Genomic DNA, 22,678 nt, shown 5'->3' with positions numbered 1-22,678 from the left:
AAGGCTACACATTCCAGCATTCTGGCCTGGAGAATTCCATGGACTGTATAGGACTGAGCAACTTTGACTTTCACAGATGGGGAGTTTGGATTTGGGCATGTTGAGTCTATTAATCATTTCAGAGAAGAGGGGAGTCGGCTGGTGAATATACAAGTCTGTGACTTGAGAGAGCTCTCTCTGGGGTTAAAAATCTGGTGGTCTTCAGTGTGCAGACAGTATTTAAAACCGTGGGACAAGAGAGGAGCACGTAAGGGCATGAGTGCAGAGAGAAGTGTGGAGGACCGAGGATGGGTCCCTGGAACATTCTAAAGTTGACGGATCAGGAAGAGGGGGAGTAACCAGCAAAGGAAACTGAAAAGGCACAGTCAGTATAAGAGAGGGAAGCTTCCAGAGTGTGTGGCCTAGAAGCCAAGCAAAGGTGCGGGCGTGCTGGACTGTGATGTTATAAGGTGAAGACCGAGAGTTGGCGGTTGGATTTAACAGTTGGAGGTCAGCAGCCTTGACAGAAGCACTTTCTGTGGAACTGTGAGGCGAAACCTAACTGGATTGTTACAAGAGAGAAGGGGAGGCACAAGAGTTAGAAACAGCGAGTATCAACAGCTTTTTTCAAGTTTTGCCACTAATGGGGGCAAAGATACGGGGTGGTCACTGTTCAAAGAAGTGCAGTCAAGAGGGCTTTTATTTTGTTGTGCTGTGGGAGCAGTACTGACATGTTTGAAAGGAATAATCCAAGAAAGAGCAAAGAGATAATAATAGGAGAGTGGGGGAGAGGGGACATTGCTGAAGCAGTGTTCTTGGGAGGGAAGAGGGTGTGGAGTGTAACAGTTGAAGAGATTGGCTTCATGGGGAAGCATCAGCAGACCCTCTGCAGCAGCAGGTGGGAGGGCAGCGTGCAGATGCCACGGGTCGATGTGGTGCTCAGATTCTGTAGACGTTTGTGTCTCACTGAGCAGAAGATGTTTTATCAGCCAGGAGTAGGGTGGAAAAGGGATGTAGGGGTTGGAGGAGAGGGAAAATGTGTTGTGCAGGAAAGTAAGAGAATACATGAACTGGGGAAGTACAGTATGAGTCCTGGAAATCCCGAAGGCACATCTGGGTTGTAGTTGTGAATTTGAAGGGGTGTGGTTGTGTGTTTTTCCAGCCCAATGGCTACCAGCACAAGTTAACAGAGAGTGGGGTTTAACTAATGTTGTGGTTGTACCAAATAATTTGAGCAGGTGAGGGGGGGACAAGGGAATCAAAGGTACACGCAAGGTGTGGCTTTAATGATGACTGACTGAGAAGTAAATTCTAAACTGGATGAGGAGGGCAGAGAGCACATGAAATTGGCGAGGGATGATGCATATTACAGGGACAGAAATGAAACTGGTTGATTCCTGATCTGTTTGTATATGAGTGAGTGAGTGAAAGTCACTCAGTCCTGTCTGACTCTCTGTGACCCCATGGACTATATAGCCCGTGGAACTCTCTAGGCCAGACTACTGGAGTGGGTAGCCATTCCCTTCTCCAGAGAATCTTTCCAACCCAGGGATCGAACCCAGGTCTCCTGCACTGCAGGCTGATTCTTTACCAGCTGAGCCACAGGGGAAGGCCAGGGATACTGAAGTGGGTAAGATCCAATCAGTCCATCCTAAAGGAAATCAGTCCTGAATGTTCATTGGAAGGACTGATGTTGAAGCTGAAACTCCAATACTTTGGCCACCTGCTGCAAAGAGCTGACTCATTTGAAAAGACCCTTACGCTGGGAAAGATTGAAGGCAGGAGGAGAAGGGGACGACAGAGGATGAGATGGTTGGATGGCATCATGGACTCAATGGACATGAGTTTGAGTAAACTCCGGTGATGGACACGGAGGCCTGGCATGCTGCAGTCCATGGGGTTGCAAAGAGTCAGACACAACAGAGCAATTGAACTGAACTGAACTGAGCCTATCCCTTCTCCAGAGGATCTTCCTGACCCAGGAATCAAGCCAGGGTCTCCTGCATTGCAGGAAGATTCTTTACCAACTGAGCTATCAGGGAAGCCCCTGTTTGTACATAGTAAGAAGAAATTATGTTAGAGAATTGGCAAATGGGTATGTAGAAATTGACGAAAAGTAAATAGTTACTATACTCCAGGGAAAGAAAAAAGTTGAACGAGGGGATATCTTTAATCAGAGTACACTTTAAATATTTATGTAATCATAATCATGTAAACATTCATTGTTAAACACAAAAATGGCAGTAAGACTATCAGGAAGAGGAGAGTTAGGAGAATGTATGTTGGGAGGACAGGGGCATGGAGGGATGATATCAAGAGAGCTAAAACCTTATCTCCCACAGAAGGAGGTGAGAAGAATCTAGACAGTAAAAAAGGAATGGCTTTGTTTTTTCTCTATCTATAATATATATAGAAATATGAAAGTAAATGCTAATATAAACAGCTTGGATTTGAAAGTGGTTGTACCTGGGGTTGTAGGAATCAGGAATAGGAAGGATGGGGCAAGAAAATGTGATATTTTAATATAACATTTAAGGTTGGGGGAAGTTTGATTTGTAAATTATGTGTTAATATATGTATTACACTGATAAAACAAACATTAAGAGAAATAATACTTCTTTTAAATACTGCAGCTGTTAAATAGACTGGGAAAACTGTGAATGAGTTAGTATGTGTGTCCTGAAGAATCAGGTGACATTGGTTCGACTGGAGAGTAGGACTGGAAAAGGGCATTTGAGCCAGGATGAAGAGCGTGAGGGAGAAAAGCAGGTTGGAAAAGGCAGGGCATCCTTAGGGATGACTGCCTAAGCCACTTGGCTCGAGAACAGTGACAGGGGAGCAGCACCACTTGCAGTTTGTAGGTTGGACTCAAGTTCTAAGAACACTCTAAGCCAGGTGTTGGGAAGAAATTAGTTCTTGAGCAGGGAAGTCACGATCAGATTAGTGCTTAAGGAAAATTCGTTATGAACATGTCAAGGTTAAAGAGAATGTCTCTGGGCTGTCCTCTAAGTAGGGTGCTAGTTGAGGGAACAGAAGGATGGGAAGTGTGAAGAGACTGGGTGGGAGAAATACCGAGAAGGGGGCTTGATGAGTCAACATGTGAAGCAAGAGACAGGTGGGTGACGATAATGCTTGCATTTGGAGCCTATTTGGGACTGATATGGTATCATTTCTGCATTTAACTTTAAGAAAGTAAGGCAGGTTTTCAGAGATATTCTGTTGAAGGAGAAGACATAATCTTGACATAGATGAACAAAAAGGAGGGGCTTGAGATACTCGGCATCTGTTGGAAATATGGAACTTGAGCTTCACAGAGAGAGGGAGGGGTGTGTGTGTGTGATCAGCCTGTATGTTAGTTTTGAAGTCACAAAAGTGGATGAGATCCTCAGGAAGTATGTAGAAAAGGTCACAGAGTACAGAGAGCAGAGCAAAGGAGAATCCTCGGAGGCAGCAGTAGTTGGAAAAAGAAAAATATCTAGAGAACAAAGAAAGTCAATAGGAAAAAAGAAAAATCGAGAACAGAAGTTTTCAAAGAGGCATCACCAGGCAGCACAAACTGCTGCAGAGCATGAGGAGAAAAATGATTTTAAAAGTAATTAAAAAATTTTAAATTTTAACTCTAAAATTTCTTTTAAAATCTATTCAATAATGGAAGTTATTGATGATTTGGGAAGGTCTGTCAAGTAAGAGAAGCAAAAAATATATGACAGAAATAATGTTGGTTATGCTTTCAGAGTTTTCCAGTTGGAAGAAGAGGTTGAGAATCTGCTAACAGCTTGAGAAGACGATAGGTTAAGCCAGGATTGGGGGGGTGGTTTAGATGTGAGAAAAGTGTCCATGTTTATTGTCAGAGAAGGGTACTGCAGTTGAGCAGGAGGAATATGAGAGGGAGGCATGCTGTAGGAGCAAGAGGGCAAGATGAGGAAGTGAAGCCATGGAGAGGAGGAGTTATGCTCAGATCCAGGAGGGAAAAGAGACAAAAGCAATGGCAAGATAGTGGGGTTGTTTTTTTTTTTTTTTTTTTTGGCCATGCTGATGTTTGGCATTAAAAGACACTCCCTTGGAAGAAAAGTTATAACCAACCTAGATAGCATATTCAAAAGCAGAGACATTGCTTTGCCAACAAAGGTCCATGTAGTCAAGGCTATGGTTTTTCCTGTGGTCATGTATGGATGTGAGAGTTGGACTGTGAAGAAGGCTGAGCACCGAAGAATTGATGTTTTTGAACTGTGGTGTTGGAGAAGGCTCTTGAGAGTCCCTTGGACTGCAAGGAGACCCAACCAGTCCATTCTAAGGGAGATTAGTCCTGGGTGTTCATTGGAAGGACTGATGCTAAAGCTGAAACCTCAATACTTTGACCACCTGATGTGAAGAGTTGATTCATTGGAAAAGACTCTGATGCTGGGAGGGATTGGGAGCAGGAGGAGAAGGGGATGACAGAGGATGAGATGGCTGGATGGCATCACCGACTCAATGGACGTGAGTCTGAGTGAACTCCGGGAGTTGGTGATGGACAGGGAGGCCTGGCGTGCTGCGATTCAAGGGGTCGCAAAGAGTCGGACACGACTGAGCGACTGAACTGAACTGATGTTTGGCATGCGGGATCTTACTTCCCCAACCAGGGATTGAACGTGCACCCCCTGCAGTGGAAGGGTGGAGTCCTAACCACTGGACCACAAGGGAGGTCCCCAATATTAGGTTTTTTTATCCAGGAAAAAATGGTCTCAATTTCTCAGAATGGAGATTTTCTTTCTCTACCAGAGTTGTCGTAGAGATTTTGAAAGTGGCTGGATCAGCTATTGGTGTATAACAGACCACACCTAAATTTCATGCTGAAAACAACACTAAAAGCATTTTTGATTCCTCACAGTTCTGTGTGGTTCACAGATCCAGGTGGGCCTGCTGGTCTTGGCTGGGCTCACTTAGGTGACTGCAGTCAGAGGCTGGTGGGTCACTGCTGATCCTGGCTGGGTTCTGTCCTGTTGGGTTGGGCTGCCCATGAACTGGTCTGAGATGGCCTTACCAGGGCAGCTTGGCTCTGAAGGACATGGTGTCTCATCCTCCAGACTTGTTCTTATGGTGGCAGGGATCCAGGAAAGTGCATCAAAGCACATGAAATGCCTCAGGCTTGGGCTCAGAGCTCAGCAGTGTCTCTTGTGCCACATTCTCTGGCCTGAGTATGTTTCAAGGCTGGCCCATATTCTCAGGGTGGAGGAAAAGATTCCCTCCCTTAATCACAGTCCTGTTCAGAGTGGGTAGATTATAGAGAGAACTGGAGACGGGACCATTTTTATAATCTGTCTGCTCCTAGGACAGGCTGGAAATAAATGTGTTCCACCTACAGAGTAGTTGGGTGTGGTGCTTGTGCTAAAACCATATGTTCTATATTTTGTAATCTATGTGAGATGCAAATCTTAATTTACATACTGGATTTTAATGTCTTTATTGTTAGTATATTCTCTTTTTTCCTCTTTGGAAGGTTGGATAACACACTAGAGGAAATTATATTTAAGTTGGTTCCTGGACTACGAGAACGTAAGTTACTCTTGAATTCTTGCAGATTTTTTGTTTTGTAAAATCACCATTTCTGTTAAAGATTTCATGATTGTTTCTATTATTTTTATACTTTTTTTCTTTTAAATTAGAAGAACTTGAGCGTGAGTCTGAATTTTGGAAGAAAAATAAGCCTCAAGAAAATGGACAAGGTGACTTTTTTTTTTTTTTTTTACTTCCATCTGTTGGAATTTCTTAGCTTTTTGTAGCTGTGGTGAACTCGTCTCTCTCTCCAAGCTCAAATTTCTCCTGTACAATAATATTGTGTACCCCTTTATATTATGAACTTTTCTGTGATTATGAACTTTTAATATAGAATCATGAGATTTTGTGTAAATGCATGTAAAATCTGGATCAGTCCAATTGAAGGTAATTGGAAATAGAGGAAACTGGGAAGATAAAAAGGAGATAAAACAGAAAAGTGACCACTAATTATAGCAGTATTAGCTAAAGAGCTACAGGAAACTGAAGAAATGGCCATAGCCTGCAACTGAACAGTGAGGGGTTTATGGTTGTATCTATTTTATTTTGTATATTTAATAGGAGAAGGGACTTGAATGTAGCTGAAAGCCAGAGTGGAGGATCTTGCTATGCTCTGATAACCTGGAATGAACTTTTCATAGATAGAGTTCCAATAATACAAATTTATGTATTCTGAGATTTGAAAAATATTTCTAGGTACTTCTGGGAACTTTCCCCATCACACATGTTAAGTGTTCAGATTTGCCTTTTAGATCCCAGGAGACTGAGCAGTGAGTAATTTTTAATAATTAAGGAAACTGGCAGACATTACTGGGTAGAGAAAAGGCTTTGCTTTTAGTATGTATATAATCACATAAAAGGAAAGAAAATACAACATATATGAAATTATAAGGAAGAAGCATCCTTTTGTTTTGTCATTTAATATGAGATTTGTTTCAGGATGGCCTGAACACCACTGAAGTTTGTCAAGGATTGTATGTGTTTTCTGGGCTCATTCTTCTAGAGAGCTCGGTCTTCCACCTCTGGTTTTCCCATAAGATTCGCAGGATTGTCGATTACATACATATCATTGAAATGGCTTTCTCTTTTCATATGAAAAATGGGCATCTGAGTTGGGTTTTTTTCTTTTTTTAGTTCAGCTGAACTGTGCAGGACTAGCTTCCTAAAGCAGGGAAAGTTTGAGAATAATTTTGAATGGAATAAGGTAGCGAGGGATTATTTTTAATCTATAATTAAAACACTGAAATGGGCAAAGAAGCCAAGCCTGGCAAAAAAAAGACTTAATTAAAGGCTTATTTTACCCAGATGTAAACTGCAATTTATACAGTAGTGCCATAGTAAAAAAATATAGGTAAAATTGACTGAATGTTCCAGTTTTTAACTATGTTTTCAAGACAGCAGGAGCCAGGGCTTGTCATCAGAAGCTGTGTGGTCAGGTTAGTCCATGACTCTGCGGCTTACAGATGCACCAGTGAAGGACCGCAGCCTGAGCTGTGTTTCTCTCCTTTCCCCCCATATTTCTGTCTTTTAAAAATAGTTTTAACATATTTGGTCTTTAGTTTGGGTGGAGGATTTGGACCTTTTCTTGGAGCTGGAGCTTGGTCCATAGAAGGCAGTTCCTAAAAAGGCAGAAGAGAACACCCCCCTCTCCTGTACAACATATCTGTGATGCTTTTACTACAGTCATTACAGAGGCGCTAATTCATCTTTCTTTTTTTAATCTAACTGGTCTGTGTTTTTTTCCCTGGGCTTTTCTATACTGTAATGCTTGACTGGCTCATTCTTTCAAGTTTCAGCTTACATTTCATCTGGAAATCTCCCCTGAATCTTTGCTTCACCGCAGAGTTTGGGTTTGTTACCACCTCTGTTATATGTGCCCACTTGGCCTATCTTACCTCTTACATCAGAGTCTATCGACTTCTCCGTCTGTTTTCCTTACTTGCCCGAACCTCCTTTTATACCCTGACACCGTAAGAGTGGGGATGACCTCATAGTTTCAATGTTGTTCCCTCAGGCTTAGTCTAACAGAATTAAAGGCACTCAATAAACAAATGAATCATTAAATATATGTGCATTATATGTAGCCTGCTGGCATTTCATAGGTTAAATACATTTGATTATAGTATGAAATATTCTCAGATTTCTTTGATGGTGTTTTAATATGTTAGTTACATACATGTTAAAAAAGCTAATTCATTCTACTCGTTATTTCACTAGCTAATTAATTTTGAACTTAAATATTTTAGTTTTACTAAATATTTAGTTTAGTTGGTTTTAAACTTTGAATAAATGTAGAATTTGGAAGCATTTTTTTCTTTGATCAAAAGCACTTTATTATGTATATACAAACTTGAAATTCTAATTACATATGTTAACTGAACTTTTTAAATGATGTAGTTTAAAAAAAACATTTCATACATTTCTTTAAACAACATATGTTCAAAATTATTAATTTATCAAATATATATTGTTGTGTTGTTTAGTCACTAAGTTGTGTCTGACTCTTTGTGACCCCCTGGACTGTAGCCCGCCAGGCTCCTCTGTCCATGGAACATCCCGTCAATTTCTAAGTGGTCTAATCACTAATGGCTGTCATTTTGTGACCAAATATAGTTAGTCCTAAATCTTTCATTTGGGTGTCCTAGTGAGTCCAGAATTTGTAAGCTCTGCTAATGATTCACTTAATGGTTTTTTAAAAATATTTCCATTATTGAGTTGGTTGAAACATTTTAAAGGTACTAAAATTTTCGGTTATTCTTCATCAAGAACTGTTAAGAAATGTTTTTTAAATTTGATTTTTGTTCTCATGGTTAGTGTATTGTTGCTTAACTATAAAATCTGAGTTATATCTAACTTGGGTTTGTTTAAATTACACAGATGATATGTCAAAAGTTGACAAACCTAAAGTAGATGAAGAAGGTGATGAAAATCAAGATGATAAGGACTATCACAGAAGTGACCCACAAATCGCTATATGTCTGGATTGTTTACGGAATAACGGACAATCAGGGGACAACGTAGTAAAGGTGAGTGGACAACTACAGTGGTTTCTTTATAATCATTTTATAGTAAATCTTCTATAACTTGTTGATAGATTTTCCTAGTGTCTCAGAATGTTTGCTTTCAAAGTTCTTATTAACATAAACAAATAGAACGTCACTTTCTGATACTCCCTTGCCTGCAAATTGCCAAGCAGTTGCTTGCTTCAGGCTCCTTCCTGATTTCTAACCCTCAAAACTGAACCGTCCTGGGTCAATGCCACCACCTAGTGGCCAGTGTGGAGAATCACACCTCTATTTCTCCTTCCATCTCCTTTTATACCTTTGTTGGGAGTTCATATACATACACTGTTTTTCCCTTTTTAAGTGTGGTCACCAACTCAGACTCGGGTCATTTCGTGACACACAGCATCTTCAACCTTTTTATTCATCCTCTTTTAGTTTTCTCTTTTGTTTCTCTATTTTTATTTGCAACTCAAAAAGCTATCCACGTCATGGCTAATACGTTTTATGAACAATATAGTTGGTTTAGATGGATGTCATAAAGTACCTGTGAACTTTTCCTTAACTTCCTCTGTGTGATCTGTAAGCCAGTGAGCTGAATTTCTCAATGCTGATTAAGTTTTCCCAGCATCTTACAAAAAGAAATACGTATTAGCATAACGATTCAGTGAATATTACCGACTATATGGACATGAGCAAAGATGTAAATAGTAAATTTTTTCACTCAGGGATCTTTGGTTAGGTCTTACTCATACAAACAGGTATAATAAAATAAGATAATAGATTTAATTAAGAGAGATTGGCTGGACAAGACATGTAAAAGAGCACAGCAGTGGTTGGAGAAGTGGCCTCCGTTCCCGTCCATCCTTCCGGGCCTGCCTGCCAGCATCTCATGCTCTGCTGCAGCACCCTTTCCTGTTGTCAGCCTTCTTTGCACATGAATTTTTAATGATCTTACATTTTTCTCTTATTCTCAGTCATTTCTGTAATCCCCTTTGGGGGAGGTTCTTAATGGAGATTATGAGCATCCTTTAGCTCTCTAATATATACAGGTATTATCTTGTAGTGAAAATTGAGTCAATCAAAAGGTGGAGTATCTCTTCATAAATAAATGAGGAGTCTACTTCTCTGCAGGATTTCTAGTATGAAAGTTACAAATTATTGAATTTCAGATTCATCTGAAAAATTAACTACCCCCTGCCTTGATACTGTTTGGCATCTTTGACACCTCACAATTCCAGTTGAGCTTTTATCTTTTCACTCTTTCCTTTATAGATTTTTCTCCATTCTTGTGCCTTCCTTCTTAAAACAACTTTCACAGCTTACCTGACTTGTACTGTGCTTTCCTGAGTCTCACCTTTTCCCTCCGGCCACTCCTCTACTGTCTCTACTGACGACTTCTTCCTGTCTTCTGCTTGGTATATGTGAGTGTAGGCTACTATCTAGCCCCCGCTCAGTTATTCTTTCTCTGTAGTCATCCTAGGAGGTCACTTCTACTTTTGTGACTTCCAACTATGCAAAGAAATTTTTAAATCACCCTTTCCAAACCTGTCATCACTTCCAAGTATTATATCTCTAACTACTTTTAGTATCCTAACTAGGAGTTTCACTAATACATAAAACTTCACATATTAAAAGACAAATTCACTATACTGTACTTTCACCTAACTTTACTCCAAACATGCAGTTTCCCTTATCACTACCATCTTTTAACCAATCATAGAAATTCAAATTCTTACATTTTTGACCTTCTCTCGCTTCCCTTCAACCAGTCATAAGTCCTGCAAAATTTCCTCAGTCTAATAAATGCGGCTGACATTATATCTAGATTTTTAAAAGTAGTCTGAAGTGTTTCCTGCATGCTTGATCTCTTTTATTATCCAGGGCTGGGGCTGCAGCCTTAGTGTGTGCAAGCAGTTATAGCCACTATCAGGGTCAAGTAGTAAGTATTTTAGCTTCTGTGGGCTATATGGGCTTTGTTGCAGCTACTCAGCTGAAAGCAGCCATGGATGGTAGTGAACAAACTGCCCTTGCTGTGTTCCAATTAAACTTCACTTATGAGAATAGGTGGACAGCCGAATTTGGCTTGAGGGCCATGGCCATGGTTCGCCACCTTCTAGAATCAAGTCTTGACTCCTTGTGTTAGCATTCAAGGTCTTTCATTAAAACCCCTGTGTTTGTAAGTTTATTTCCCATAATTCCTGGCAGAGAATCATCAAAATATGGTTCTTGTCGTTTATCTGTGAGCACCAACATAAGGTTTGGCTCCCATGTATCTGACAAAGAATTTGCATCCAGAGTGTATAAAGGCTTATATTAAGAATGTTTAAATCTCCTAAGACTTTGAACAATCCTTCCATTTTGGCATGTTCTTCTCTCTTCTCACCACTGTCCAAGACTTCTGTCAAGATTCAAGAGACATATATATTTTGTGATTTTTTTTTCCCCACCTTGGTGAATCCCTTCTGAAATTGACTTGTATTTATCACTCAATTAGGGCTTACTTTGCTATTGATTAAATCAGTATTTGGTTCTAAAGGTACCAGGCACTAATGCTGTCTTTTATCTTTTTTGGCATGTGTCTTATCCTTGAGACTGGATTATATATTGCATAAAGGCAGAAAAATTATTCCTAGGTTCCTTTATAGCCTTCTCAACCATCTCATTCCTCTGCAGTAGGATGAGATTCTCAGTAATGTATTGTTTATATAGTATACCTACTGCAGTTCAAACGTCGAAGTCAGGAGCAAGAACGCAGTGAAACTATTAGAATAAGGACCTCCAAAAATTTGCTCCTGCATAAAATCAGTTAAAAAGCTGGCAAAAGTTTTCATAATCGACTTTTTCAGAAATCTGATAGTTAACCAAAGGCTAAAACCCTTGCAGAAACCAATGGAGAAAAAAATGTCTGACTCTTGGTAAGAATAATTTTAACTTGCCTTAGTCCCATCCTCTACTCTCAGCTCTGAAACATCCTGGTAAAAATCACAGCCCACTATGCTACTGCAGCTTCTCAAGCACCAAAGGACAGAAGGAGGTGGATCTCTTTCAAAGCCTAATTGCCAAATAATTATAATTTGTCTGATGGATCCTAGAATACTGTACTTAAAAGATTGTCTATATTAGACCTGACTGGACGCTTGCCTAATGGATAAAACCTTCTCCGTGGACTAAGGAGGAGCAGGAGGAGGAAACTAAATACAAATAAATGTTGTTGTAACTGCATGACTGCCTGAAGTATAAATAACATTTGGGGCAAAAAGTAGACTTAGCCAAAAAGCTTAAAAGGAAAAACTAGAGAATGAGAATGGCACCCCACTCCAGTACTCTTGCCTGGAAAACCCCATGGATGAAGAAGCCTGGTGGGCTGCAGTCCATGGGGTCGCTAAGAGTTGGACACGACTGAGCGGCTTCACTTTCACTTTTCACTTTCATGCATTGGAGAAGGAAATGGCAACCCACTCCAGTGTTCTTGCCTGGAGAATCTGGGGACGGCAGGGCCTAGTGGGCTGCCATCTATGGGGTCACACAGAGTCGGACACGACTGAAGCGACTTAGCAGCAGCAGAGAATGAGATGTCTACAGATATCAAAATACATAGCAGCTTTGAGAAACTCAAAAATATTCATAGGAATCTAGAAGGACACGTATATACACAGGATTGTGTAGATGCTCAGAAAAGACGTTCAGTTCAGTCACTCAGTCGTGTCCGACTCTTTGCGACCCTCTGAATCGCAGCATGCCAGGCCTCCCTGTCCATCACCAACTCCTGGAGTTCACTCAGACTCACATCCATCGAGTCAGTGATGCCATCCAGCCATCTCATCCTCTGTCGTCCCCTTCTCCTCCTGCCCCCAGTCCCTCCCAGCCTCAGAGTCTTTTCCAGTGAGTCAACTCTTCTCATGAGGTGGCCAAAGTACTGGAGTTTCATCTTTAGCATCATTCCTTCCAAAGAAATCCCAGGGCTGATCTCCTTCACAGGCCCTAAACGCTCACCTTTGGCTGACATCGAGGTTCTGCACAAGCCAGAAGTGAAGACCAAGGTAGAGTTGTCAACAGCTTGGTTAAGTGTTAGAGGTATGCCCCAAAACTCATACAGAGTCCTTCAGCAAAGACTGGAAAACTGACTGGTTCCAAGGAAATCTCTGTTCAGTTGTTAGCTGACCATACATGCTGTAAAGAATACAGACTTTGCAGAATTAGTTTTAAAAGGTCATTAAATAATGACAGGAATCCCTGAGGAACAGGCAGGAATTTGATTTCCAGTGTTACCACATTAAAATGTTCAGTTTTCAACAAAAAATTGTGAGATAAAATAGAAAGTATAGCCCATATATAGGAAAAGCAGCAAATGTGGTGTCAATATAACATTTCTATGGAGAGAATGCATAATTGTTACATTTTTATTTCCAAAGAACTTACACATCAAATATTAAATAATCCAAGCTGGAATTTTGTTAGCAATTGATGTCAGACCTTATTGGATTAAAAATTCCAAAAAACAAGCTTTTGCCTAGTTTTAAAACCTTTATCTTCTGAGGTCTCTATACTTACTAGTAATTTTGAAAAGATAATGAGTGATGACACCAGGTCGTTTCTACAGGTTCTTTTATCGTTAGACTTCCCCGCATATGAAAATAACTTAAAGGGTCTTCTGGTACCCTCACATTATTCTCTGACTTAACTGGGACCTATGCAACACGCTAACAAGTCTGCACAGGCTGTTTAGAAACCTTGATGAGGCCGAGCTGACGTGAGCAGACAGCAGAACGTCGTGTGCGTCATCCGTCGCTCTGTTCTCACGCTGTCTGGAACGTCGGTCTTCTCATTCGAAGTGGGCCAAGTGCCTCTTGCTTTGGATGTGACTTTCGACTTGTTTTCTTCTTAATGGATACTTAACCATCCGAATTGTGATCAGGAGTCATTTGTAAATAGATTAGTTTCTGTTGGTCTTTGCTGGGAAATATATTTTGCTAGGAATGTATTTCGGCTGAATACTTCCACTTTCTGACTTCATGAATTAAGGAACGTCTCCAAATTGCTGACCAAATTTCCTAAGCATAAGTAGCAGTAACACTTTATATCTTTTAAAGATTCAATTGCTTGGTTTTGTTTTTGTTTGAATATTGATAACTGTTAAGATTTGGGGATATAATTTTCTTTCACAAATTGGTTCAGGTTTACCATGTCTACAGCCTCATTTGTGGCGTTCATTCTAGATTGGTGCTTATATTTTATTGATGTTTAAGCTTAATGAGTGGATTAGTACTGCTAAGGAAATGAGAAAACCAAAGCATAATAAAATATTTTCATTAATAATCTTTATTTCCTTTAGGGTTTAATGAAGAAATTCATTCGGTGTTCTACACGTGTAACTGTGGGAACTATTAAAAAATTTCTAAGTTTAAAACTAAAACTTCCAAGTTCTTATGAGGTAAGTTAATAATCTAATCGTGATTATTTTGATAATTCTAATCTGAAGGAGAATTCTAACAAAAGAAAGTAAAAATTAAGAATACATTTAATTTTGTGGAAACTTTGGTTATTTTCATGTTAAAATTTTAATTTTTGGATGTACACACATTCTATTTGTATAATCTGTATTTTTGAATTTAATGTCCTGAGTAGAACATGATACTTACAAATTTAACAGTTTATAATTAGAGGAGATATTTACCATTAAGTACTCTTGAAATAAATATCCCAGCTAAAACGGATAGTTTTTTTTCTAATGGCTGCATGCTTTATGGTATGTTCATTTTTTCAGTCTGAGACCTTTCCAACCTATTTTAACATTCTTTAAAGACTTCTTTTTCAGAATGTAAAACATTGTTGTTTTATGAAAAGGGATTTTGCAATTGATATTCATTTAGTTCTGTAGTATGCAAAAGTGATACATTGTTTAACCCTCGGTAACACCAGCTTACTGTGTCTACATAAATGTAGCATACTAGTTTCTGTACAGGAGACGTCAGTTGCCCTGATGTTGAACACAGCACAGCCTGTAATGTGTGCCCTGTTTCAAGAATGTTTATCATCCTAAAGCTATAATGAGGGAACATGGCTACCATTTCTCACGTGCGCAAATACAGTCTTGCAACTTGTATTAATTTCCTCTTCCTCCCTTCTGAGTTCCACTGCTGCTGCTAAGTCACTTCAGTCGTGTCCGACTCTGTGTGACCCCATAGACCGCAGCCCACCGGGCTCCCCCGTCCCTGGGATTCTCCGGGCAAGAACACTCAGTGGGGTGCCATTGCCTTCTCCAATGCATGAAAGTGAAAAGTGAAAGTGAAGTCGCTCAGTCATGAACGACTCTTCGAGACCCCATGGACTGCAGCCCACCAGGCTCCTCCATCCATGGGATTTTCCAGGCAAGAGTACTGGAGTGGGGTGCCATCGCCTTCTCCGAGTTCCACTAGTAGCACCTAAAAAACCTTTAAGACCAAGGCTAGATTCCTATATAAGCAAAGGCACCAAAGGCAACATGGTTGTTTCAGGCTTATATACAATAGTATTCATACGAACAATCATGGCAGAAAGAAAGTAAGATTTAAACACAGGCAGTACCAGGTAGTAAGTCTGTATTTTGAGGAAACCTCTGAACCTGAACTTATTTTAAAATGTCTTACAAATGACTAATTAATTTATGGATTAAGGATTAATTCTTATATGTTTGGTCCTACAAATGTAAAAAAAATTTCCAGAGATAGCAACTTTTACATTGGGGAAAAATTGTGAACATTAATCAAAGCCATATGTACTTGATAAAAAGTAAAAGATAAAAACAACTTATAAATAGAACCACAGTGAAATAGAAAATGAAACTTTATAATTTGGTTTTGCTCTTGATTCTCTTCTTGCAGAATACCACTTGCAGTTTTATTTCCTTACTTTCAGGTGTGACTCACTGAGTTATTTTCTAGCTTTCAGGAAGTTATTAGAGCTGAGAGAACTGTTACTCTCTGCAGTCCTGCTGCTGGCCCTTGCTACACTTCTTTATAGAAAAGGATGGATGGGGAAGAGACTGACTCCACAGACAGCTTTTTTCCTATCCCAATGCTAAGAACTTTATGTATGATTTTAGTAGTATTTACTCTCCCCCCCACCTTATCTTGCTGCCCTACAAGTACGCCAGTAATTTAATGAAATACCTAACAGCTGGAGCTTCTATAACAGTATTGGTAATTCAGGCAGGATGGTTTGTTTGGTTTTTAAATGACAATAATAGAAACAGTATACCTGATTGTAATTGCATCCTAAGTAAACCCCTTTACCTCTTTGCTTATGGATTTTACAGTCAAGATAAAATAAAACTATCTGCTTTGTCTTTTAAAAATAAAGTGGTTTCTGGGAAACATTATGTGGGTCCGTTTATGCCACCGTAAGTCATCAAAAAAGCAATAAATTTAGCATCAACTAGTACAATTGGAACTACACTCATTTTATACATAAAGTTCAAAACTCTAGTCTGTGTTTAAATAGTTCATTAAAACCTTTAAAAAGTTCCTTTGGGTTTTTCTGTAAGATGTAAGAAAAACCTGAGAGAACTTTGTAGCCAACCCAATATTATGCAAATCACCAACCAAGCAAAGCAGAAAGCGAGAGCCCTGGGAGATTCAGGCTTGTGGTCTGGGCCTTACTGTTCTGTCAACTTGAATGCCTCCTCAAAGGCCCCCAAATCACACATCCACAGCCATTCATTTACCCTCTGCAGATGCAAACTAATGAAAGCAGCTCCTTCAAATGAGAGACGAACCCATAAGGTAAACGTCCCAGGAGGAACTGTGAGGTCTCCACTTCCTTCTCATGCAGTAAGAGGCGGTCACAGAAATATGTCTAAAACCTCAGCGGCTGCACAGAGACGAAGGAAGTTCACATTGCGTTTCAGATTTATGTGCTGAGCTTGAGATAGAGGTGTGTGGGGCAGGACAGACAGTGGTTCGTGTTACTTACGTATGAATTGTTAATACCTACGAGGTGAGCCTTTGTTTTTAATAGAAAGATCCAGTGTTCTCCTCAAATAATGGATACTACTTCTATTTTGATATAACTATTTGAATCTTATTTGAACTTTGAAAAAAATGTGTAAAACTCGTATGAATTGAGAGTTACTTATGTTAATGGATCTGTAACTATTCTTTTTAAAGTTGGATGTGCTGTGCAATGGTGAAATTATGGGGAAGGATCATACTATGGAGTTCATCTACATGACAAGATGGCGACTAAGAGGCGAAAACGTAAATTGCTTTTATATTTACCTATGTGTATAATTAGTTTTTTTATCATTATGTTAATCAAATTTAACAGTTACTGAGACACTTTAAAAAAAAAACTAGGGAAAGAGAAGAAACGGGTTCCTCAGTGACTGCATGATAGCTGATCCCAAGTATAAGACCCAGGTCTGTGTTACATGTGGTTTTGTTATGTTTAAGGTGAGTTTAAAACACTGATCTCAGTATGTTCAGAACTCGACTCAGAGTGGAGGAGATGGCACTTAAATTTTTTTTGAACCCCAATAAAATATGGAAACTTCTAAGTTCTGCCCTGACTAGTGTGTTTAATGGTTAAGATATTTTTGTGTGTGGTAGAGAGGACAGGTAGGGTAGAATCTAGATACTCTTTTTTTCAGGTACCTCCTTTACATTGAAAATATGAGATTGGACCGAAGGGTAAGTGAGTTTGCAGTGGTTTCTGATACCAGATTTAGATTATTGTACCTGAGGCCCCAGGAGATATGAGAGAAATGATTAAAAGAAGAAACCTAAGAACATTTTTTAAAACCCCAAAGGAGCTGGTATTTTGAACTATATCTTTGATCAGGGTTAATGTGAACGTTCTAGTGTATCTTACCTGAGTTATACGTAACGTCGATACTAGGGACATCTGAAGGGGTAGGAATTGCAAGGCTAATTTGTAGCAATAAGAAATACAGTAGTAATTATAAAAACACAAAATTAAGAACTGTAGCCTCACACAATTTCAGTGGTTCAAAAATATACTTATATTGAAGGTAAACATTTGTGGAGCTGTTTTTTTCCCCAGAATAACTGTCTTGATATGACACAATAATAAATGAAGCATGTAACTTCTTAAGTAGAACTTTTTTCAATTTGCATCCCACTGGGGTGATGATACCTTCCTTGTGAGGCTGAGTTCTCATGACCAGGAGGAATAAATTACGTTCTAGTCCTGCCACCAACTGGTTGTGTGCCTTGAGGAACTCATGAAACCTCTCTAGGGCTCCTTTTTATTTTTTTCCTAATTGTCTTTGTATTTGGTAAATTAATGCTTGCCTTTCTATGACATTTTATATATTTTTAAGTGGTTGTACGTATATCACCCTCATTAATTCTTTCCAACCAAAATGTTCCAGGGACCCAGTGCAGACTGTAAGGGTAGTCAGTTCTCACTTGACCAGCCCTCCTGGGGCTAAATGTTGTGATATTACACACAATAGTAATACCGTATAGGTATAATTTTAGCTTTCTTTGATCATGGGACACTTCAGTCCGTGTCAGTGCTTGAAATCATCGTTATAAATAGGTTTGCCTTCAGGTTAGAGAGATGCAACTAGTCATCCATGGCAGGACCTCTCCTGGCACTCACTCGTCCTTCTCGAGGTCCCTTCCCAAAGGTCACTCACACTGCCAGTTATTCTAATGGCAGAGCTCAAAAGAGCTAATTCATAGAAATTGTCATTAATAGAGTGTATTCAGTCTTTACTACAAGTATGTGTCTGATTACACATTTCTGAATAGTTTAAATCCCCTGCTTGTGTAAGGCATATTTTATTAAAAATTGGTTCCAAAAAATGGTTTTAGTATCCTAAGATTTTTATTCAGGTAAAAACTAAATCAACAAATAGGAAAAAAAATACCACACTTGATATTTGGTACAGCAGTAAGTAGCCTGTTTCATTTTTTTAGCATGACAACTCTGTTTTTTGTTTGTCCTCCTCTAAACCCGTCTCCCTCAGCTTCACAGTCTCAGCAACTCCAAGATGAGTAGTTCATTTTTCTGGTTTCTCAGACCAAAATCCCTGAAGTCTGTCCTGATTAGTTTCTCCATCCTTAGCAAATTCTTTGAACTCTGCCATCAAAATACAAATCCAGTTGCATCTTATCAGGTCCTCATTCTGGTCCAAGCTGCCATCACTCTTCTCCAGAATTTCTGTGAGAGTCTCTTGCCTGGGCTCCAGGCTTCTGCTCTGGCTGCCACCCGTGCCTCCTTCCATCTTCACCTCGCACAGCAGCAAATTAGAACATGTTTCCGTGCTGGAAAGTCTCCAGTAGCATCTAATGCCATTTAGATACAAGCTGCAGCCCTTCCAAGGACCCGTACAGGGCGGACCCCACGCAGGTTTTCCTCGTCTTTCACCTCGCCCTTTGCTCCTGCCCTCTGGCTTCAGCGGCCTCTGTGTTTTGTTTCCTCTGACGTGCCAGGCTTGCCCTTGCTTCCCCCCGTATCTGCCTCCCTTGTTCCCGTTACCCCTTCAGAGAGCTGTGCTTCTGCGTCACCCGTCTGACGCTCTTAATCCCCTTCCTTGCCTCCCCGTTTTCCGTAGTATGCCTCTTAGTATGTTTATTGTTTGCTCCCAGGGCAGCTGTAATCTGAGGGCAGGGTGATTATTTGTTCACTCTGAGTCTCCAGCACCTAAAGCAGTGCCTCGTAGAGATACTCAGTATTTGTTAGAAGAGTATATTGAATGAACGTTGTGTCTCTTATAAGGTAATGGTTATGCAGATACAGCCTAAAGGTCATTTTGTTCTGTTTCCCATTCATTTTCTGTTAAATTTTGCTCATGTTCCAATTAATTATGAGGTTTCATAATTGATAAACTCTGACAGTTGGGGTGAATGTACAAATTAGCAATAAAACAATTTTCTCTTGATTAAGCCCCTTCAAGCATATGTATTGCAGTCACGTTGCTTCCCATCTCTGCCCTTCACTGCCAGCAAGACACCAGCCTGAAAAGCTCACATTACTCTACCTACTGGCATTGCTAACTGGCTTTGTCTTGGGCTGGGATTGGTGTTATTTCCTAAACTAATGACCAATTTATGGTTCTTTCACTTCTTGTACTTTTTTCTATTAAACATTTTAATCTACCCAGGACTTGTTCATTTACACATACATCTACAGTGAGGCTAAGACTCTCAATTTATTCTAAGAAATTTTTTTGGCAGAAATACAATTTATTGAATGATTCACGATTTGCGCCTCATTGTTTCGAGATGTCACCATTGCTCTGCATATGTATCTAGACGTATGTGTACACGTGCAGATGTGATATCCGTTTATGTTTCTGGACATTGTTTTGTCCTTCTGAGCAGGACTTATCCTACACCAGCATTTCACATTATAGCTTTTATAAAAATCTGATCACATGACATCTCTACCTAAAACTCTTCAGTTGTCCATTTTCTTTGGGATATACTTAAATAAAGTTCAAATTAAGGAAACTAGTTGGGCCTTCTATGTTACTTTATGATGTCTACCAGTATTTGTTAGGTCAAAGCTCTTTATTATTATTTTCTTAATTGTATTGGCTGGTTTTCCCCATTTATGTAGGTGAGCTTGAGAATGGGATTGTGATTGGCAGTGAATTAAACTTCTGCGTTGACTGGACTGGCATTTGCAGTCTTGTATTCAGTTTGGTGCTGTGGGGTGCTCTCTAAAGTTCGGCAGTCCTCTTCTGTCTGAGTAAAGTCTGTGGTTTTCTTCCCTTTTCATGTTGGACATCACCTCTGACCTTCTGGGCCTTTGGCAAGGTGACCCCATATTCACATCACCTCTTCCCCATGTCCTCTTGCTAGACTCCTGTGAGAATCTCTGGCGGTCGATTTGCCTCCACTCCTCAAGAGCAGGACATCTCTGCCTGTACCACGCAGCATCTGGGCCCCTCCCCACCTCTGTCCTGGGGCCGGTCCATTTCAGGCTCAGCCTGTTTACTGTCTTCTCTGCTCTTTCTGGATCCATGTCTTCATCATGTTGCATTTTTGAAAGACTTTTATCTTTCAGAATTGCATATCTGGTCAGATTTAGCTAAGTCCTAGAAATTTTTTAGTTCATAACAATATTTGTGCCTCAAGATCAGTGTTCCTCTTCTGCTTATTAGTGGGAGAAAATGGACCTTTTCTTTAAAACTGTTGCTTCTCAAACTTGGAAGCAAATCACAAAACACCTGGGGATGTTGGTAAAATACAGATTCTGATTCAGTAGTTCTAGAGTGAAGACAAAAATTCTGCATTTCTAAAAGCTTCCAGGGGATGCCTGTGCATCTCATCTTTGGACCATCCTTTCAGAAGTGTGTCCCACTTCTGACACATCTTTTGGGCTTCCCTGGTGGCTCAGACGGTAAAGAATCTACCTGCAATGTGGGAGATCTGGGTAAGATCCCTGGGTTGGGAAGATCCCCTGGAGAAGGGACTGGCTACCCACTCCAGTAATTCTTGCCTGGAAAATTCCGTGGACAGAGGAGCCTGGTGGGCTATAGTCCATAGGGTCACACAGAGTCAGACACGACTGTGAGCAACCAACACTTGAGTAATAAGATTTTAGGACGTGATGTATGACCACGGGTTTACCCTGTGGTCTGCACATCTGTACTAACACATGTACTCTGCTTAAAATGTCCACGCAGTGTTTTCATCACATTTTTAAAAACGTAAATGGGATCATATGTATTGTTTTGCAGCTTGTTTTTCTCATGTGCTGATACGCCATGTGGAGACTCAGTAAATTTTAAAGTAATTCTTTGAAACAAATTGTTGGTATTCCATTTGTGCAGCTATAGTACGATTTGATTAGTGCTCATTTGGTGGACATTTTCCAAGTTGACATTACAGACATGCTGTATTCCAGTACAGACATCTTTTTGCACATGTGGAAGCATATTCATGGGATAAATTCCAGGTGTGGATTCACAGCAGAATGTGCAGGTTTTAAATTTTGATAGACACTGATAAATTGTTCTCTAAAAAGGATTTCCCAGTTTATACCACCACCAATAACGCGTGAGTTTTCTGACACCCGCGCCAGCACTGCATATTTCACTTTTGTGTTTCTTGTGTGAAGTTTCTTTCCACATCCATTGCCCCTTTTCTTTGCCTTATGAAGTTTGTGTGTTTCTTACTGACTTCTAGGAGTTCCTTATGTATCTGGATATCCATCTTCGTTACGTTTGTCACAACTGTTTCCTCCCAGTTGTATTGTGCTGCATAGTTACCTCGGTTTTTTGATCCTTAAACTTGGAGTAATAATACCGATCTTAAAAAAAATTTAGTAAGAACTAATGAAATATTATTTAATAAGGTACTTAGCAGGGTGCCTGACATAATAAATGTTGTATTATTAACAACTTACATATGTTTACTTTCATTATTATTATAATTCTATACTCCTACAGTTGGTCTCACGCCTGCGAGCCTACTCTTAATCTCTCTGTCTCTTCAGCCTCAGCTTTCCCCGTGAATTTCCTGCTTCCCTTTCCTTGGGTAGGTTGAGTACCTACTCTCAGGACTCCCCCTTTCCCAGATAACCCTGGAGCTTTTATGGCTTCCACAACCCCTGCCAGTCCTTACCTAAAGTTATTCCACCATGTTTGTCTTGCTGTGCTTTCTTTGCATTACCAAGCAATTTTTGGAGAAACAAACATCTAGCTTAACTGATACCAAATAGATTAACAAGGAAAAAATACCACTTAGTGAATCTTCCCTCTTTCCACCCAACTCCTCCCTTGTTAAATGCTGTCTGGGACTTGTGGCAAAGCCTGATGGGCCAGAGGAGGGGAGGAAGGTTGTCAAGGAGAGCAGTGCAGGGCATGCCTTAACTGTTGATGAGCCCTGTCCAGAAATTCAGAGACTGACTTCTAGAGGAAATATTGTTATCTATATTTTCATTTTGAAGAGTCATGCAATGTTGAATTCATATATGTAAAATTTCAAAGTGTATGTTTTTATATTTCATAATTCCATTATAGTTCAAATATTTATGCTTAATAAATGTTCAACATAATTTTGAAAAATCAAGATTTGGCAATGACTTTTAAAATATGAATGGCTAGTTGCTCAGATGGTTAAAGCATCCACCTGCATTGCAGGAGACCCAGGTTCAATCCCTGGGTGGGGAAGATCCCCTGGAGGAGGAAATGGCAACCCACA

At 39.9% G+C, this 22,678-nt stretch overlaps 1 protein-coding gene across 6 annotated transcripts in view; it reads left to right on the top strand.

Moving 5' to 3' along the window:
• Nucleotides 1–22,678, top strand: part of PCGF5 (polycomb group ring finger 5) — a 122,432-nt gene that overhangs the window by 88,191 nt on the left and 11,563 nt on the right. For 5 of the 6 annotated variants that reach the window (XM_070363775.1, XM_070363770.1, XM_070363771.1 and 2 more), the window contains exons 4-8: nt 5,459–5,514; nt 5,625–5,684; nt 8,392–8,540; nt 13,852–13,950; nt 16,664–16,753. In XM_070363775.1, coding sequence (XP_070219876.1) covers nt 5,459–5,514; nt 5,625–5,684; nt 8,392–8,540; nt 13,852–13,950; nt 16,664–16,753 — 454 coding nt within the window. The remainder of the gene's footprint in view (nt 1–5,458; nt 5,515–5,624; nt 5,685–8,391; nt 8,541–13,851; nt 13,951–16,663; nt 16,754–22,678) is intronic. The other variant, XM_070363774.1, reaches the window with a different exon arrangement.

Source organism: Bos mutus, chromosome 26 (assembly GCF_027580195.1).
Source record: "Bos mutus isolate GX-2022 chromosome 26, NWIPB_WYAK_1.1, whole genome shotgun sequence".
NCBI classification, from domain to species: domain Eukaryota; kingdom Metazoa; phylum Chordata; class Mammalia; order Artiodactyla; family Bovidae; genus Bos; species Bos mutus.
The sequence above is the reverse complement of the archived record's forward strand: the minus strand, read 5'-3'. Positions and strand labels throughout refer to the sequence as shown.